Source organism: Chamaea fasciata, unplaced genomic scaffold (assembly GCF_029207755.1).
Source record: "Chamaea fasciata isolate MVZ Bird 193981 ecotype frontalis unplaced genomic scaffold, bChaFas1.0.hap1 SCAF_8, whole genome shotgun sequence".
In the NCBI taxonomy this organism is placed as follows: domain Eukaryota; kingdom Metazoa; phylum Chordata; class Aves; order Passeriformes; family Sylviidae; genus Chamaea; species Chamaea fasciata.
This window is the reverse complement of record NW_027094093.1, coordinates 30,045,905-30,066,491: the sequence shown is the minus strand read 5'-3', so window position 1 is coordinate 30,066,491 and position 20,587 is coordinate 30,045,905. Positions and strand designations below refer to the sequence as shown.

Here is a 20,587-nt window from a genome sequence, read left to right as displayed (position 1 = left end):
TTGTACTCTTTCAAGTTTGATCAACAAGAAAGGAGGTTTCATCCAACAAATAGGTAGATAGCAAGTAAGCTCTAATCTAACAGGTATTAGGAAAAAAATTACTTGTTAGTAGAATTGTCTTGTTAAGGTTTAGGGCTCAATATGTTCCAGTGATTTGAGCCTTAGGAAGAGGTTAACAAAGCTTGGGAAGAAGGATTTACCACTGATAGTGGGCACAAAGAATGCAGAATTTACAGGCCCCAAGGACATTTGGCAGAAGCCTCAAGATAAGGAAGAAACAAAGACAACTCAGCAAGTGTGCTGAATCAGCTCTTACTGGGTTAAGGTAATTCCAGCAAGGGGAGATCATGACCACCAACTCATGGCCCACTGAGTCAAGAAACCCACTGACCCAAAAGAAGAGAAAGACTGAGCATGTGAACGAATTGGCATGAGAACCAAGAGAATCATTAACCAACAGAAGATAGAATACTAATTAATAAGAGATGTAAGTAACTTGTAACCAATGAACATTAATGCCATTTTTTGCTAAAACGTACAAAGAATGAAAAGTTTTGGCAGTCACCGCGCTGGCTTTGTGGATTTGCCACCCAGCCCCCGTCTCTGTGCAGAACTGCAGATGAACCAAATGCCTCGACCCTGTGTGTGGATTGGCCTCTTGCACAGCGGGTGGAAGAACTTCTCTTGAGACAACAGCGAGAGGGGCTGCCAGTCCCCGGCAGAGGGGCAAGCAGGGCATTAGATAAAGGCGAAGGAGGCGCTTTGGATGCTCTAGGCGGGGAGGAGCGTAAGGGGCAGGTGCGAAGCCGTGCCTGGAGGGCGAGGACGCCACCTGGGCAGGGCTATCGCGAGAGGCGGCGGCGGCGACACATCGGGCAGGTGCTTGCCGGGAAAAGCCGCGCCCTGTGCGCGGGGAATCGAAAGCGATAGCGTGGTGGCGAGAGGAGCCATCGGGCGGCCATGGAGCGGCAGCGCCCGTGCGCCTTCCCGCTGCTGGTGCGAGGGGACTGGGGCCCCGCCGAGCCGCCGCCCGCGCTCAGGAAGAAGCTGCTCTGCTACTTCCAGAGCCAGAAGCGCTCGGGCGGCGGCGAGTGCGAGCTGCGGACCGGGACCGGGACCGGGAGCGGGCACATCCTCGTCTGCTTCTCCTGCCCCGAGGGTGAGCGGCCGGGCCGGGGCGGATCGGGATGTGGGGACCCGGCGAGGGCAGGGGCCGGGACATGGATTAGTGTGTGGGCTCCCTGCGGAGGTGTTGGGGTCGTAACTCACAAGTCTAAACTCTCTGCAAGTTAAAAGATACGTACTAATTTAGTCAGTAATACGATGTAATAATATATCCCGTCTGGTACGTGCTGTGCAGTGTCTGTAGTGTATATGTCGTATACACCCTCTACTTCGTAATACAAAACAGATTGTATGTAAACGTGATGTGATTCTTGCGGATGTCCTGTGCAGGTCCCAAAGCTGGACTCGATGATCTTTGTGGGTCCCTTCTAATTCAGAATATGATGTGTACTTCTATATATGCATAGATTTGGTGCTTAGTACTAACCTCTGGATTGTGTTTGGCCTAAAGGCTGTAAGCAAATAAATACATCCTAGGAGGAGTAAACACATATTCATCTTAATGCACAGTAGTATTCCCTAAACTGCACTCAGAATAATAATTCTAATTCTGTAACTAACAATTAGATTAGTTACAAATATATATATAAATATGACTCTGTAACATGCACGTATTTTTATAAACTTGCAGCAATCTGGAAAGGATTTAGCTGCAGTTGAGTTAAATGTATACATACACATGCATGTTTGCGTAGAAACACACAGATACCTATACACTTACCTATATACAATTTTTTCCTTTTCTTGCCTTAACATGCTTCCCAGTTACTGGCTCTCCCGGCTGGTAAGTTCAGGACATACAGCCCCAAGCCATTTCGGCACTGTCTGGAAGAGGATGTTTAAGGCGTGGGGGGACTCTCCGGGTACCACCATGTAACCCGTGATAGAGCCGAGTTTGCATCTCTGGCGGTTTTTCGCAAGACTAATTTCCTCTTCCGTTTGTTTGTTGTTTTTTTAAGGAAGAAAGCCTTGTGCATACTGCGTTAATGTTATAAGCTTTAAGCTCTTTCATTTTGCGGGACAATATATCTGTATATCCTTGTTCCGGCCAAGGAGAGGTTGACTTTTCCAGGAGCAGGGAGGCGCACAGCCAGCTCCCTGGGGATATTCGATCCCACCTTAGCCATACCTTGTGGGCACGGAATGGGAGGGAGGTTTTCCCGGGTTTTGCCGAGTGCGGGGTTCAGGTGACCAACGGCATTCACCTGTCTTGTACACTCTGTTATCAGTATTGGTGTTGTTCCTGCTCGTTTTTCTTCCTTCATTGCTATTTGTAGTCTGTTGTTCTCATCTCGTCCTGTAATCCTTGACGTTTTTGTGCCTTCATTTCTCCTCTCCATCCTCCCAGGGAGGATGTAAGGGAGCGGGGTAAAGGAGGGGAAGTGAGCGACCAGCGAGGTCTGACACCTTTCAATGCAAACGGTAAATTGCAAAATACCATTCCTGAACCGCGACTGTTTCATAACAATGGGAAAGTGCCATGCAATGTAAAGCTGTGTTTCCATTCAGATTTTCACAGGGTTTTTTTGATTTTATTTAGTCAAGCAACGAGTTCTTGAGAGACATTTGCATCAGTTGCATTTGGGAGAAGAAGGAAAATTGAGGTTGATTGTCACAGAGCCTGAAACTGCACTACCTACTAAAGAGGAGACATTTGAAGAAAAATCAGTTCCCACAAAGGTGAATAAAAGTTGTAATCCTAACCAGAGCTTTGAAATAGTGGGGAGAGTGTCTAATCTGTCACTGATATTTGGCTTTTATTTTATTTTAGGCTTTGTATACCACGAGCAGCCTTGAAACAAAAGGTAAAATGTTATCCATCACTCTGTGTGCTGAGTCTTCATAAAACAAAAATGTTGTTTTTCTCCACACATGGGTTCCAGTTCTCCAAGCTGTCATCTGTTTCTTAGTTATACTAGAGAGGAACCTGGAAATCTTCAGATGCTCCTCTCAATTGCTTCATTGGGTCAGCCTGGCTTTTGATTTTGGCTTTTTGGTATTTTCTTCATTGGAGTGGAGGAGATGACTCCTTCAGCAGTCTAGTAATTAGCACCTGAAGAACTGTTGCTTCTTATTTCTTTCCTTTTCTTCTTGTTTATGGTGGTAGGCCTTCAAAGGCAGCTGTGTTCTGGAAATGTTATGTGTTTGGTATCAGTAGTTTTTGTACCTATGAGAGCAGGCAGAGCCAGCCTGTTAGTCATTCCAATTTGGAGGTTCTCTCACACCTCCACCCTCATCTGTCTGCAGAGCTGGAGACGTGCTTGCCTCTGGCAGACACTGGACTTCTGGGACTCTCTGTGGTCACCTCTGTTATATTTTCTATTTGCAAAATGTAGTTGCATCCCTATCAGCCCTTTGTGCACATGTGCCCTCCAGCGCTGTCACGCTGCACCGATGGCAGGGCACAGTGGTCATCAGGGGGCTTTACATGGAGTCACACAAAGCTGTTTATGGCCTATGGTGCCTATGGATGTCCTGAGCTGTGTTCAGGCTTGTTTTGCCTGCACGTGGGCTAAGAAGCAGATGCAGAGGCTGCAAGGTCTCTTCCAACCCGTACCAACATCTGAGCAGCTGTGGCCTATTATCTCAATGGATTTTAGTTTAGTTTAGTCTCTGACTCAGAGACATACCAGTGACCTTGGACATGTTTACTCAGATCTGGTTTTGTACCACCAAAGAAGCTGCCTGCAGCCCTGCACAATATTGCATCTGGGCTGTTTTGAATCTCAAAATGTTCAGTGGTACCCTGCAGTATTTGTTTGGTTAACAATCTCTTTTCTTGGGAGAGGAGAGGAGAGGAAGGGTAAGAAGAATCTGTTTATTCCAGGAAATGTGTACCAACATTTTATGTGGCTTATCTTTCTGCTGCAGATGATACAAAAGCCTTGAAGAAAGCAGAGAGTTCTGTTCCAAACAGTGAACTCCAGGAGAAGGTTGACTCAGCAGAGGCCTCACCTTCGGTGGTATTTGAGAACGTAGAGAGATGCAGTCCTAACTGCCTACAGATGCTGTTGGAGAACATCAGTGGCCTGACTGTAGATGTTGACTTTACTGTTGAACTGATACCTGAAATAAATGTTGCTGTAACTACCTTTATAAAACGTATTGGTAAGACAGGACGACACCATTATTAATAAGCATGAGTAATAGCTTTCAGAGTTTGGTTCCTCTCCCACTAGAGATCCAGACTGTTTTTAAAAAGTACCTGGATTGCAGGCTCTCAAGAAAAATGTCTTATACACAGCTCCACAAAAGTGTCTGTGATCCAAGTGTTACACTGAAAAAAATTGTGGCATTTTTTTTAATTGAAACTGGACAAGAATGTTTTGTTATTTCTGTTTTATTTTGGATTAGATGAAGAAGAACTAAAAATGCACTGAATGTGGGGATTATATGAAGTCTCCTTTACAGAAGACAGTATACTAATGAGCTAGGAACAGAGACATAGTGGTAGTGAATAGCAGAGAGTAACATGGTTGTGTGCTTTTCCCCCTTTTTTATTGCAACGCAGAGTTATTTGGGCACCAGAGAAGTTTTGTTCCAAATACAGGAAGTAGACTCTGCTCATTTCTCTGACTGAAGTGATAGCCAGGGCTGATAATGACACAGGAAAACACAGTCAGTTCATACTGCTCTTCTGTTTACAGATACTAAGGAATTTGTCGAAAAATGTTCACAACACAAGAGAATCAGAGAATTCAAAATGACTGCCAGGCTTCTTGAATCAACGCTGAGCATCAAGGCTGAAAACCTACCAGACAGCATTTCCACAGACTACCTCACAGTGTACTTTGAGAGCGCACGGAATGGAGGGGGGCCCGTGTCAGATGTCCAGCTCCTCCCCGAGGAGAACTCGGCCATCATTACTTTCTGTGACTACAAAGGTAACACTGTCCTTTGCCTGAGCAAGGTACTCACAGGCAGATGACCTGCAAGAAAATTACTGCAAATGTGGGCATTAGGAGAAGCCTGGCTTTCTGTTGCTGAAGTCAGTGTACACTGTCCTGTTCCTAGGAAGTGCTCTGGATGTAGAAATACTGCTGCATGTCTAGGGCTCCAGTATCTATTTTTGTTTCTTTGTTTGTTTGTTTTGCTTTTTGTTACCAGAGATTTATTTTAATACCTGCCTTGTGCATGGGTTTTTCTCCCTGGTGTTTTTTCTTCCATTTGCAGAGGTTTTTATATGCAATATAAAAATAGTTGTACTTACAGGTAGAGGGACAGAGCAGAATCTCTCAATGACTTCAGCTTGCACAGTTAACTTTCAGAAACTAAATAAGGTCAAATATCCTCATTTCAAGCTAATTAAGTCGAATATCTTCATTATCAGGGAAAAACATAGTTTTGTGCCAGCTTAACTTCTGGTAGGTATCTGTTAGGAGACTCCAGGCTTAGTAATTTACTTTGAGAAAAAGGTTTATCAGTCAGGTGATTTTCTTCTGACTCTCAGGATTTTCTGAAGAATACTTTGTACTTTAAGTTAAAATGTGATTTGGATCATTGTAATGGAGTTTTAAGTTCCTGCAAACATTATCATTTCTTTCCTTAGTCCATTCCAACAGAAGTGGAAGAAAAAAAGTAAAAATGCACTTGCAGTAAGAGGTTTTTTTAAGTTCAGGGTAAGGAGTATTTCATAGCAGTATGTTGATAAGGCCCTGCTCTGTGGTAGAGTTTCCTTGGGAAATGAGCAAGGTGTAGCTGCATGGGAATGCAGACATGAGCATATTTACCAAACAAGTTGGAGCCAAGCCTTTTATCTTGTCCTTTACAGAGTAGTTTGGAAATCAGAAAGAAATAAAAACAGCTCTTTGAAATGAAAGAAAAGAAAAGAAAAATCAATGTAATCATTCCAAGAACAGAGACATTTGCCTTATTTGAAGTTAATGATATGCTTGTTTATACATATGTGCACTTTTAGATCTAACCACGGTCTTGAAAAAGCAACATTTACTGGATCAGGCACTGATTTCTGTGCATCCGTATTACCACTCCCTGGGAACAGCTCTCTATGGAGAGGAAAGACCAGCTGTCAAGATGCCAGACCCCATTAGGATGCCACTTCACCCCTATGTTTGGCAGTTTTTACAAAGGCATGCCAATCTGATGCAAGACATAAACCAGGAAATGGCATTTTGCCATTCTGAGCTCCAATGGCCCCAAGCAGACTGTGCAAACCCAGAAGTTATGTTGTGCCCATCACCATCTCTCTGCAAGGAGAAAAAGCCAGTGATGAAGTTGCTCAAGACATGGCAGCAAGATGCTTCCACTGAGTTCACACGTATCATGGCACGTTACACAGCTATAAGATGTAAAGTCAATTCATCAGGTTGGAAAGATGTGAAAAAAAGATTGTTGAAAGATGTTGCTCTGATCATAATTGATATTTCTGAGGAGACAGTGGTGATTGCAGGCAACAGAGCAGCAGTGGACAGAGCAGAGAAAGAAGTGAGGGAATGCATGAAGCAAAGTGAAAGGGAAAAACAGAGCATAGAAATTTCAGTGTCAGTGATCCCAGGGAAGTATGCTGTGCTGCACAATGCTGGGTTAGAAGAGAATATTCAGAAGGAATATCCATGCTTAAAGATCTTCTATGATGGCAAAAAAAAGGCTGTTCAGTTGTGTGGACTACCTGCAGAAGTATATAAAATCAAAGCTGACCTACTGGAAAAGGTATTGAGTGTGCCATGTACATCAGTTACCATTGATCCCCATGTTTTCCACTATCTACAGTGTGTAGATAAGAAAAAAACTTCAGATATGTTATTCAGTAGGGAAAAAATTAATACTTTTTATGAACTTCAGGATGATACTGTGTTGCTATATGGAGATGCTCCCAAAGATCTTCTAGAAGCAGAAAAGCAAATAAAAACATGTTTAGAATATAAGTGCATCAATGTGGAAGATCATGAAGTCATTAAAAACGATCAGTGGAAGAATCTTCTTGTCTCCTTACTCAGGACATATAGTTCTTCCCAGGAAATTGTCATCACTTGGCAGTCTGCTGGAAAAGAAAATAAAATGATTATTGCTGGCTTTTCTAAGGCTGTAACAGAGGTTTATCAGAGACTTAATGCTTTTATAGATAGAAACACACTCATTGAAAAAGTGGTCCCAGCTAATTCAGTGCTGGTAGTGCAGTTTGTAGAGAATGAGAAATCTGGTCTTTGTGAAGAATTGAAGAAGAAAGGTGTGACAGTATGTTTTGACAGCAAGACACGATGTATTTCCCTGAGGGGCCCAAGATCAGAAGTGCCAAAAGCATCCATCGTGTTTGAAAAAATTGTCTCATCCCTTTACTCAAAAAATGTGCCAATTGATAAACCGGGGGCAAAGGAGTTCTTCACTGAGAGGAAAGATTTCTGTGTTTTACAAGCAAAGCAGAAATTTAGCTGTTTCATTAGAATTAAGGAAGAAGAAGAAGAAGAAGGAGAAGGAGAGGAACAGAAGATTGGAAAAGCTGGTGATGAAGTGAAGCAAAAGGTCTACTATGAAAAAAACCTGCCCGGTGGAATAGTGGTAGGAGTGTATAAAGGCAACTTGTGTGACTACCCTGTTGATGTTGTGGTGAATGCATCTAATGAGAAGATAAAACCCATTGGTGGCCTTGCTGAGGCCCTGTCGCGGGCAGCTGGCCCAGCACTTCAAGAGGAGTGTGATGAGCTGGGGAGGAAGCTCGGGAATTTGCAGCCCGGCTGCGCAGTGATCACGCGTGCTGGGAGACTGCCCTGCAAGAACGTCATTCACGCTGTTGGGCCCTGGTGGAACGAGAAGGAGTCACAAAGGTGCATGTGGTTGTTAAAAAAGACTGTGAAAAAATGCCTACAGCTGGCTGAAATTTACAATCATTGTTCCATAGCTCTGCCTGCTGTACTTGGAGGGGTTTATGGCTTTCCACCACAGACGTGTGCAGATTCAGTTGTGTCCTCAATCAGGGAGACCTTGGAAGAATTAATGGAGGACAGCAGCCTGAAGAACATCCAACTTGTGAGTAATTCAGAAGAAACCATTCAGGTTCTGATTGAGACAATAAAAAAAGTATTTGCAGCTAAACCATTCTTCCCAAAATGGCTGATACGGAAAAAAAACCAGAAAGAGAATAGAAAAGGGGATCTGAAGATGGTTACAACAAATGAAGGACTTTGCATACGAGTGGAGAAGAAAATTATTCAGGAAGCCGTGGTAAGTCTTTACTTTTCTGACTCCTTTCTAACTTGATGGTAATATCTTTCAATTGAAATGAAAATGGAAAGACAGTAGGTTTTACAAGTCTTGCTACGTAAGGAAAGAACAGCTGTGTGTAGCTAAACAAGGATGCAAGCTTGCAAAACTTGATCGTAGGTTGTGATCTGTGACTGCAGCCATTTCTAGAGGGAAGCTGTGAATTTCAGGATGTTTCAATTCCCAGCTAGATCTTACTTGTTTTCCAGATCTAAGGCCAACATGTAAAAGAGTTGGCTTTTTTTTTTTTTCCTAAAGGGGAAATACTAAAGTACTTTGTAAAAGTAGCTGTCTTGGTTGGATATTAGGGGAAATGTACCTGTCTGGGCTGCTGTTTTGGGTATCTACTGGCATCTTGCTTTTTTTGCTGTCTTGCATTGGTAGAGCTTTTAATCTTGGTGCATATTTTTGCTGAATTCTGCCTGTAGCTATTTTTGCTGTAATTTTGTTGCAGACAGATGTTGTCGTCAACAGCGTTGGCACAGATCTGCAGTTTGGCATGGGGCCTCTTTGCAAAGCCTTGCTGGAAAGAGCTGGACCAGCTCTCCGAGCTGAGTTTGACAATGAAAAACAAAGTCAGGTTGCTGGTCCTGGGAGTGTGCTCTGCACCAGTGGATGTGCTATGGCCTGCAAGTCCATCTTTCATGCAATACTACCCAAGTGGAGTGGAGGACAGACAGAGAAGGTATATTTGAATTATTAACCCCTCATTCACCCCATCTACGTATTTATTTGGGATCTGTCCTGAAATTTCAGGTTTAAACATAGTTAATTTAGATGATTTGACTCCATTTTCTTCCATTGGAGTGACCTTAAAGATGCCGTAATGCACTCAGAGCTGCTTCTCAACCAGTTTCTTTGGAACTAATAATAAATGATGCCTTTAGAAAAATAAGTACCTTTGCTGTGTTTTACAGGTCCTAGAAAATGTAATCAATTTCTGCTTGAAGAAAACTGAAGAACGTGGACTGAAATCGATCAGTTTCCCAGTTATTGGGACTGGAGGATTTGGATTTCCTAAAACCATTGTTTCTAAGTTAATGTTTGATGTGGTATTCAGGTTCAGTAGTAGTCACATTCGGAAGAATCTCCAGGAAGTTCATTTTCTTTTGAGTCCATGGGATATTGATAACATTCAGGTAGTTCTTCTCAGGACAATGCTGTCTTTGTAACATACTGCTCTAGTTACACTTTAATAATCTGTTTTACTTGTCCTGCTTGCTAAGGGAATAATTTGGCACTTTCTTACTGGTGTGGGCCAGTGACAATGGGATGTCGTTCCAGTGTCTCTGAAATACCAACTCTCAGCAAGCTGAAGCTGCAGACAAAATTGGCCTTGCTGTTGGCACTGTAAATGACTGTAGATGCTCCCTCATCTTTTGACAGAGGAGTTCTAGCAATGCAGAGCCATCTCTTATCACACTGTCCACACTGGGTCTGCTGCTGTTATTAACACTTAAATAGGACTATAAAATGTGTGAGGTGCCTCAGCAAGGGCTGCATGTTAATGTTAATGACAGAAATATTCAGTGTGTGTACTGTGAACTACTATCTTGTGTACTTTTTTTTCTCTTCTTAGGCTTTTACCACTGAACTAGAACTTAGGGCAGATGAAAGTTGCAGTGCCGCAGCAGCACAGCCAAGTGAGTTGTGTAGGGGTGGGACAGAATGTAAATACTGTTAAGTGGTTCTATGTGTGTCAGGAAACAAGAAATATCATCAGGGCACAAGGCATTTTTTTCCTCCAAATGGACTTGTATTTTTAAATGTCATTTGTAAAATTCTTAGGGAGGAATTTCTTTTGTTGAGGGCATGCTGAACTCTCAGTGAGGCAAATTTTACCAAAGGGTGTTCTGATAGGAGACACAGTAGTTTGTCCTGCTCAAAGGATATAAGAACTTGGAATCACTTGGCCAAATGAGCCATAAGTAACATGTATTTCTGTAGCTTTTATCTCCTACATATATGTATTTATATATACAGAGTGGATAATTTCCTTTCCACTTATTAATTGACAATGGTGAGGCACAATAGCCAAAGCATGCATCAAGGGCAGAGGCCTACTCATAAGGATATAAAGCTCTTCCTTCTCAGCTGCTGGGTATCAGGGAGATGAAGTTAAGGGTGGGCAGATAAAATGTGAGTTAGAAAAGTTTAGACTAGAAAAAAGGAACAGTTTTATATCCATGAAGGTAAATAGGAAATAACTTAAAAAAGAGATGTGATCTGATCTCCATTACTGTCAACACTTAAGCTGGATGCTCCATTTTTTGTAAGAATTAATTCAGGAAACTCTGTTACAGAGCTGGTCAAATCAGATAAACCCTGAAGCCATTTTCTGAATTCATATTGCAGAAATTTACAGGAATAGAAATGGTTTCACTTTCATAGCATTTAAACAGGAAGAACAATACTGTGCCTCCCAGCTTTCAGAAACGGAATAAAGAGAAAAAGTAAGAGACACTCTACATCCATCAAACTTATCTAGACCATATTCCTTGAAAAGATAGGGAAAAGTTTCAATGAGTGGAAGAGAATAATACTCTAGACCAAAGGAGAAGTGATTTAATGTATTTGTCTTTCCCTTGCAGGTTTCATTAGGCCTGCTTCTGATGAACAGTTGGGAGTTCATGAAATGAAGATTGGTTCCATCACATTTCAAATAGTTAGCGGAGATATTACCAAGGAAGATACAGAGGTTATTGTAAACATATCAAATCCATCATTTGATTCCAAAACAGGTATTATATTGAATATGTTGTTCTTTAGCAATAAATCTGGGCCAGTTTTTAGAAGGGGGTACAGGAAAGAATTGTCCACAAGGGAAACTTTTATGAAGCATTTTTCAGATGAGAGATAAACAGTTGTGATTAGTCAGGAAATAGATCTAAATCAGGCTTTTTACACATCTTGAATATTTGATTTAGTTTCCAGACAGAAGCATCTGACCATATTTTTCTTGCTTAAAACTAAAAATGTTTAAATGGAATTTTTAGATTAAGTGTAATTCTGAAAAAATGCTCTTATCCTAAAATGTTTCACTGTAAGACAAAGCCCTGGTTAAGTAAATTGCCCTGTAGGAAGCAGAGAGTTTTAACACAATGAATTGTAAGCATGAAAGATACCAAATGATGTAATTCAAACCCATTGTGGAGAATTTGGTGAGGGGCATATGGATTTGGCAAGTGAAACAATGAATCAGGAGTTGTTCTTAATGATTTCTAATCAGCAGTGAAGGAAATGTTCTCTCTGCAGCCGGTGCAGTGTGTCACGGGCAGTACTTAGGGAAACTGTCGAGGTTTTGAACTTGGTGGTATCTTACTGTACAGGAATTTAGGATATATGTAGAGTACAGAAGTTGGGTAGAGTTTTGAATAGAGGTAGTTAAGGAGACTTAATGACTCTGTGTGCTTTTCTTGTGTGATTTAAGGGGTCTTCAAAGCAATTATGGATGCTGCTGGTTCCCAGGTAGCAGATGAATGTGCTCAATATGGTATGTTGAAACATGCTAATTTTTGATAATTCTTTTTTCGTTGTTGTTATTCTCTCTGAAAACTTAAATTTTCTTTATAATTCTCTACTCTGATGACCTAATTATTTTATCTGAATAACAGAGCTTTCACTTTTAGGAATTTTGAAAAGTTCCCTTCTTGTTTTGATATATACCTTGAGAATTTTTCTTTTAATAGTTATCTAGCAACAACTAAAACATCAGTGTGTTACACACTTTATTCTCATACTGGATCCAAAACAGAGCTCTGTGCTGGCTACTTTAAGGAAAATTAACTCTATCCCAGCTGAACTCCGGACAACCCTGATCATAAGTTCCTTCACAGTCTGCATTCTGCCAGACCAGTAGAGTAGTGAAATTCCAGCTCACTATGGTTGGCCTCTACAAGCACAGAAAGGGACATCTTAGATGCATAACCAAAATGTCCATGCTCTGAGTCTGGAAACTGACTTTCAAGATGAGTTTCCTGGATTTTTTTGCCCAGCCTTTGGCTCTGTAGGAACATTTGTACAAACACGCATGTATCTTTAACTTCAAATCAGGCAAATGTCTCCATTCTTAGAACTATTACACTGATTTTTCTTTTCTTTTCTTTTCTTTTCTTTTCTTTTCTTTTCTTTTCTTTTCTTTTCTTTTCTTTTCTTTTCTTTTCTTCTCTTCTCTTCTCTTCTCTTCTCTTCTCTTCTCTTCTCTTCTCTTCTCTTCTCTTCTCTTCTCTTCTCTTCTCTTCTCTTCTCTTCTCTTTTCTTCTTTTCTTTTCCCTTTCCTTTCCTTTCCTTTCCTTTCCTTTCCTTTCCTTTCCTTTCCTTTCCTTTCCTTTCCTTTCCTTTCCTTTCCTTTCCTTTCCTTTCCTTTCCTTTCCTTTCCTTTCCTTTCCTTTCCTTTCCTTTCCTTTCCTTTCCTTTCCTTCCTTTCCTTTCCTTTCCTTTCCTTTCCTTTCCAAGAGCTGTTTTTATGTCTTTCTGATTTCCAAACTACTCTGTAGGGGACAAGATAAAAGGCTTGGCACCAACTTGTTTGGTAAATATGCTCATGTCTGCATTCCCATGCAGAGCTACACCTTGCTCATTTCCCAAGGAAACTCCGCCACAGAGCAGGCCCTTATCAACATACTGCTGTGAAATACTCCTTACCCTGTACTTTAAATAAAACTCTTAGTGCCATTGCAGTTTTACTTTTTTGTTGGAATGGACTAAGGAAAGAAATGATAATGTTTGCAGGAACTTAAAACTCCTTTACAATGATCAAAATTACGTTTTAACTTAATGTACAAAATATTCTTCAGAAAATCCTGAGAGCCAGAAGAAAATCACCTGGCTGATAAACCTTTTTCTCAAAGTAAATTTATCAGCCTGATCTCAGTGTTTGCCGAGCATCTTACAGTTGTTACCTTCATGATCTGTGAGGTGGTCTGGAACTCTGTGCATATCAGTCTATTCATCCTCACAATATGACTCCATTTTTTAGGCAATCATCAGTGCTCTGAGAAATCACAAACATATTTTTAAAAATTCCATACCATTCTTAGATCAGTTGGTCATAATCTTAATAATATTGTTTTAACCATTCAGCTCTTCTGCAGAGTAAGAATTCAGGCTTTTAAGGAATAAGTGGCATAAGAAAGGTTTGCTCATATAAATTAATTTGGCATGCTTTTATATAAAAGAGAGGTGTATTCAAAGTCATCATAAATTGTTATATTGTACTTAGTAGGAAAATACTTGGTAGCAGAGATCTTAGGAAATTAGAAGACACACATTTAGTTCAATTAATTTCTCAAAGAAACTTCACAGAGTATTTAGAGAGAGAACCAGAATCAAGTAAACCCACAATAAAATAGCTCACTGTGGATTTCTTTCCACTTTTTCCACTTCTCTTGTAGCACCAATGTAACAATACTACCAAAAGAGATTGCCACTTTGTAAATATTATGTCTCTTTCTTTATCTTCTCTCTTGCAGCTGGGCAGTATCAAAATGGCTTTATTACTACACGTGCTGGGAACCTGTTGTGCAGTAAAATCATCCATTTGATTACCAATAACCAGGTGAAGAGTCAGGTTTCCAAAGTGCTTCATGAGTGTGAACGAAGGATGTACAAATCTGTTGCCTTCCCAGCTATTGGAACAGGTTTGTGTTTTCTTGGAAAAGCAGTGTGTGATGGGGTAGTTCAGAAACAGACAAACTTAATATGGGTGACAGCAGCCTTGCACAAAAACTGTTCACTGATATGTGCCTTTTTATTTTTGTTTAGGTCAAGCAGGACAGAGTTCAGCCAAGGTAGCTGATGAAATGTTGGATGCTGTAGTGGAATTTGCAAGAGAAAAATCAGTACAGCATTTACAGACAATTAAGATCGTGATCTTCCAGACAAATATGCTCAGAGACTTTTATGAAAGCATGAAGAAAAGAGAAGATTCAGATTCATCCACAACGGAATCATGGTTATCTGTGTTTAAATGTAAGTTGGCGTGTTTTCTGTGTGCATGGGCAAATAAAATTGAAGTTCTTTTGCATACAACTAATAATTCATATATTTATTTACAGCCTTTTTTGGGGGCAGAAAACAATCTTCTGAGAAGAAAAAGTTCATGATTTTGGAGAAGAAAGTTGATTTAGTTACATTTCAAATTTGTGGAGAAAGCCAAGAAAAGGTGGATGCAACTGAGTCCTGGATAAAAGATTTAATTTTAAAGGAACAGTTTGAAAACACTATTTCAGATGAGGCAATTGAAAGTTTTGATGAGACACACATTGCCGTTTTGGAAGGTCTCCAGAGAGTAAAACAAGTCACCATTCAGATTTTAAATAAGCTTTCTCCCCCTCAAATTAAAATTTCTGGCATTAGCAGGGATGTCTGTTCTGTTTCTCTAGAAGTTCAAGAAATGGTCCAACAAATTAAGTCTACTGAAGAAGAGCAATCCAAGGCAGAACTTCTTCATAATCTGGTAGAATGGAGGTATCCAGGAAGCAAGGATAGCTTTGTTGCTTTTGATAAACTGACAAATATGCAGCTGGAGCGTGCCAAGATGGCTAAAAAACTACATCTGAATATCAAAATTAAAATGAAGAACTACAAGGTGGATCTGAATACTCTAAAAGCTACTGATGACCAAGGAAAAATGATAAAACTTCAACGTGTGATCAAGGATGAAGGTAAATGATACTTCTGTTAAATAAAAAAACTTGGGTAGTCATTACTGAATGATGATTTGGATAAATGCAAGTTCAGGTAGCCTAAAGAAGTAAGGGGTTCCTTAGCTTTTTTCACTTTTTCTTTTTTTTTTCTTTTTTTTTTTTTTTTCCCTCAGCCAGCAGTTTTGAGTGTCATAATCAGTGGGAAATATGAGTGAAATCAGAACATCGGTTTTAAGTGCAAATATTATCTGGCTATATGTGAGGGGTGAGCTTAGATTTCGTACTTAAGTCTGACAAAGGAAGTGGTGTATGAAGAATACATAAAATTCGTCTGGGGTTTTAAGGCTTGTTTTAGTTAGATACTGGTATGGGGATAATTAGACAGGATGTAAAGGCTTTACAGTGTATTACAGAGCCAGTGACGTTTGGAAGAGCAAGAGTACTTGTTGAATGAAGTATTGCAGAAGGTGCTGTCCTCTCAGTCCTCTCTATGAAGGTGGTTTGTAAGGTGTGCCTATGGAGCTGAGCTAGTTGTCTGTCATAATATTGCAACTTCTGTTTTGCAGAAATGCAGTCAATAGAGCTCCCTAAGGAGTGGACAGACATGCGAAATAAACAGGTCAAAGTGGTGAAGCTCAAGCCATCACATCCTGAATACACAACAGTTGAGAAGATGTTTGGGACAACATGTCCTGACTTCACCATAGAGAAGGTGATATCATATGGGGTGGGGATGGGGGAAAATGTCAATGCTTGGGCAAGAAACATTAATATACTTCCTAAATATTTCCTTATAAGGTGTCTGCAACCCAATACACCTTTTGTCTGTCAGTCTCCCCAGCACTGTACATGGTGAATATAAATCAAAGTAAGTTTCCTAAGAGCTGTTCTGCCGTTTCTGCCATCTAATGGTGCAAACCCAGTGACCATCAGTCTTCAGGCTGACTCTTTGTTCAATTGATGTGGTACTCACTAGTTAGTACAGTATTTCCAATTAGGAAATTCTGTATTGAAATGGTGGCATGAACAAGTGCATTCACAATACAAAGAAAAATACAAATGCAGGCTGACATAAAACTTTGGACTAATTTACAACTTCTCCCTTGTCATCCCAGAGCCTTTCAGGCTTGGCTGTCAGTTTTAACCAGTGTTAATATTTGATCTCGCTTATTTAGAAGTCTGCAACATAATCCGCAGAGATTTAATTGCCTGGGGGAGGATAGAATTGTTCTGAATTAAGTAGATGAACAGTTGAAAATGCAATCAAATTAGAAGTGAGAACAATGTGTTTAAAATTTTTTCTTCCATCGTGAGCTTCAATAAGCATGGTCACGAAAACACACAGAGAGAACAAAATATTAGTGTACTATAGATAAAATCAAGTAATGACATTATGTCTTTTTCTGTTAAAAATGGAAAGCTGTTACAGAAATGCCTTTAAGATTATACTTTGATGCAGAGACACTGCTTCCCCTTAAGGTATATTCACATTGTTGGCATAGGGAGCCAGCAACATCCATCCTCCCACCAAGAGATTTTTATATAGTAGTTTCTTAAGGGTTGCTAAGCTACGCATTAGATTAAGCAATTCTGACTTGCAAGTTTAGATGTAAAAGAGAAACTTAAACTCAGCCTAATGCTATTGCTACAGTGTGTCCTTTACTGAGAAAATCATCAGTAAAGATGATTAGGATGTATAGAAGGCATTTTACATCATTGCCTCTGGCAGTGGTACAGCAGCCTGTTTCTATAAATGACAAAGCATAGCTACTGTGATTGCTGGGTACCTGGTATAGTAGGCAAGACAAAGGTATACCCAAAATTACTGAGCTTGAAACTCTCTTACAAGCTGCTTTGATTTGTGATTTTTCAGGCCTACATATTCAGTTCCTCTACCCAAACCTCATGCTAACAGGACATAGGGAAAACTGCTGTAATTCTTTCAGCTGGATTTCATTTTAATGCTTTCCTGCTATGATAAATATTCATCCCTACCCTATTTATCCCTAATATAAATATAGTTAATTTTGTAATTTTGCAGATTGAAAGAATACAAAATCGCATCCTCTGGCAGACATACCAATTAAAAAAAAAATTCATCTGTAAAAAGAACAAAAATCAAAATAATGAGAAGTTGCTGTTTCATGGTACAGCTGCATCCTCATTGAGGTTGATTAACTCCTACGGATTTAATCGTGGGTATGCTGGAAAGAATGGTGAGTCATTATCCAAATCAGTTAATTTCCTAGGCATATATGAGTGCTACAGGATGTCAATGTTACAGTGCTGTCAGCATAACATGAAAGCTGAATGAAATTAGAGAACACAATAATAAACAACTTCTGAGAATAATCTGTATGGACAGAGTAATTATCCTGTCCAGTTAATCACTTGTTGCTGGATGCCACCATGTAAAGGGTATCAAAAAGAGTTGACCTACTCTGAAATAAAGCTTGGGCAGCTTTTGGGAATTGTTTTGTATCATTTACGTAGAGAAAGGAACAAGGAACATTCTTCAGCATCCTCAGCTGAGGTAACAGCTACCAGCTGATGGTATCTCCTCTCCTCTTAGACAAAGACAGGTAACAAAGTAGAAGTGCAGATACTTCTGTTATCTCCAAAGATTAGGACAGCATAAGATCCTACATCCATATCAATTTTATGCTCAGAAAATCTATGAGATCCATTAGTTAATTCTTAGGCCTTAATAGATCTAAGAGACAAATATTTAGATATAAATATAAATATAAATATAAATATAAATATAAATATTATGCATTAGCTCAAAGCTTGTTTTGTCCACTAACTCTAGTACAGTCATGTGTGTTATTTGGCAGCATTCAGTGATGGACAGGATCCAAAGAAGTGGAATGTGGATTGCATTGAGGCGCTAGTTGATTTTAGCAGCCATATAATCTCACTTCAAAAGTCCTTCATTTTTGTTCTTAATGTTTTCTTCCTTAAGACAGAATTGTACATGCCTAGGAGTGATTTGATCTTGAGAGAGGTGGGCAGCTTAACTCAGATCTAGTTGACACTTCAGTGTGGTCTGGATCCAAAAGTAGACCTTTCTCTACCTGGTCCTTCTCATGGAATATAATACTCTGAGATTTTCTTGAATAAATGAAGCTCAGCACACACAAAATATATCAGGTTGTGCACCGGTAGGAATGGCAGCCACCACTTTTTTAAAAACATGACCAGAGGAGATGGAGTTTTACTTTCCTGCTCTTTGATAGTGTCAGGAGGTTGGATGTACTAGCCCTAGATCCCCATGTCCTCTCTCTGCTTGTGGGTATTGACATACACCTTTTCATCTCAGCTGTGATTAATGATTGGGAAGGCACACTTGCCTTTTGTCAGGCTATGTAGCCAAGCAAAAGTATCCAAAGATCAGGACAGCCAGATAGGAAGGACCTGTCTGGCTTGAACAGCTTTTTACCCATGTCAGAAGAAAGAAATATGTCTTGAACAAAGACATGTGATTACTCTAACTTGCTGGGAAGTGTGACTAGAGAACTATAATTAGTTATATAGTCATTTTAAGTCCAAAAGTTTCTGAAGAATTACAGTTTGATGGATTGCAGGCTAAACTATGCTAAACAGAGGAGCCCTTTTCTCCATAGGAAAGGGAAGTCAAAACCTGGGTGTTGTTACTTACCTGGTATCTGTGTGGGTTCATATTTGATTCTGATACAAAGTATTAGTACTAGAATTTTGTGTTTGAACTCTTACCACATTTATAGCTTCTGAAGAGTTTAAAAAAAGAGTGGTTTAGACATTCTTAGGAGAATAAGAACATTAACTATATTTGAAAATGTTGTCTTTCCTAACAGCTGCATCCATTGGAAATGGAACCTACTTTGCTCTTGAAGCACGTTACTCTGCTCAGAATACGTATTCCATTCCAGATGTGAATGGCAAAAAACACATGTACTTGGCTCGGGTCCTAACTGGGCAGTACTGTGCTGGGAGAGAAGGACTAAAGGCTCCACCACCAAAGAGCCCAGCAGATCCTACTGACCTGTACGACAGCGTGGTTAATGATGAGTTTTTTCCAACAGTGTTTGTCATATTTAATGACATTCAGGCATATCCACAGTACCTCATTACTTTCAAATACTAGAATGATCTTAATAGTCTAGAAAATTTTAGTGCCTTTTACATGTAAGAATTTACAGGGCAATTTTTTATTCTTTTTACATTTGGGTTTCTTCTTTATTGATCTATCCATGCGTTGAAATATGTCTTCAAATTATCAACAGAAGGACTAACATAAGCAAATATTTTAGAGCATGCTATTTCAGTCCTCACGTTTCAAGTTCCGTTATGCAGAGATGTAGGCAAGAGCTGTGAGAACAGCTCTGACTTCCTCCTACACAAGGCAGAGAGGAGTGAGTGGTAGGAGAGGAAGCTGCTCTGCTTTACCTGTGGCCAGCAGTAAGAGGTGTGGGGTAGGTCAGAGCACTTCTGCATATTCCAGTTTCCAGTAGTCACCATAAAGCATTTTCTTGTGAGGGTTTATTTAAAATGTTCTGTGCTGAGGGAATCTGAAAGGTCTTTTCCAGTCTAAGCAGTGCTATGGTTCTGATAACTTCACTCACCAGCAGAGTTTTCAGTCATCCTTAGGTATTCATTCACTCAGCCTTGTTGGTGCTAAAAGTCTGGAAGAAAAATAATTCCCGTATGGACATGCACTTTGTATTTATTGTTTCAGCCCCCTTACCTATATGTCTGTTACCCTAGCATACTTTGGTTATTCCTTAGGTATAAATTACTGTATTCATACCCATTCCTTAGGAGAATTCTCTATAGTCCCCCCCTATTACTTCCAGCTTCCACAAAGTCATTGCTTTTACAACTTTCAAGACTGTAAAGAGGGACTTTTAATTTTTTTCTTTTCAATACTGAAGCATTAATTCTTCTGTAGAATCACCAATATGCAGAGTCAACTATAGAGGCATAACTCAATCCACGTGCTTGAACAATTCTAATGGCTGACTTTTTCTGATGGCTGAAAAATTTTAAAGTTCTCTAAAAAAAGCAAATAACAGTATTTTTACATCTTTGCCAGAGGTACTTTTAATCACATTTTAAAATGTGTTTTAATCTTAAAACTGCCGATCAAAAGCTAAAGTAGTTTCAAACAGCTACACTGTATTGCTGAGTTGCAACAGGAACACACTTCATTTACAAGTGTTGTTTCACAATTGAAGATGTTACAGTAATGCAATAAAGACTTTGAAGACAAAATGGTTTTTTGTATTGTCTGAGTGACATGGCTTGTGCTTACAAATTCCTGGTGAAATTATTCTGCCTTGGTTGTAAAAGCAGCTGTGCTTCAAAAAGCTGCCACGATGTCTTAAAACTTCATCATGATGTTCTCTGTGCCTGCAAAGAGGAAAATCTGAAGATTGCAATATAAAAAAATTCTGCGTTTCACAGCAGGTGCCCATGCAGCCCTTCAGATGAATGTCCTGCATAAATTCCCATTTAAAGCAGAGCAGAGCGTTACCCACTCCCTCTTCAATAGATTTGCTCCCTGTAAAAAGTTGAGGATGCTTTTCTTTTTTCTCTGCTTTTTTAGTACTTTTCTG

At 39.9% G+C, this 20,587-nt stretch overlaps 1 protein-coding gene across 1 annotated transcript; it reads left to right on the top strand.

The window, feature by feature from the left end:
- Positions 1-942: 942 nt before the first annotated feature.
- LOC136293485 (protein mono-ADP-ribosyltransferase PARP14-like) lies at positions 943-20,338 on the top strand. The gene is made up of 17 exons (XM_066190304.1): positions 943-1,159; positions 2,666-2,805; positions 2,897-2,930; positions 3,997-4,233; positions 4,773-5,009; positions 6,044-8,304; positions 8,798-9,028; positions 9,261-9,482; positions 9,923-9,986; positions 10,935-11,084; positions 11,774-11,836; positions 13,815-13,982; positions 14,107-14,313; positions 14,400-15,008; positions 15,557-15,702; positions 17,032-17,206; positions 18,827-20,338. The coding sequence occupies exons 1-17, from the start codon at positions 961-963 to the stop codon at positions 19,114-19,116; spliced, it is 5,433 nt and encodes a 1,810-aa protein (XP_066046401.1). The 5' UTR covers positions 943-960; the 3' UTR covers positions 19,117-20,338.
- Positions 20,339-20,587: the final 249 nt, after the last annotated feature.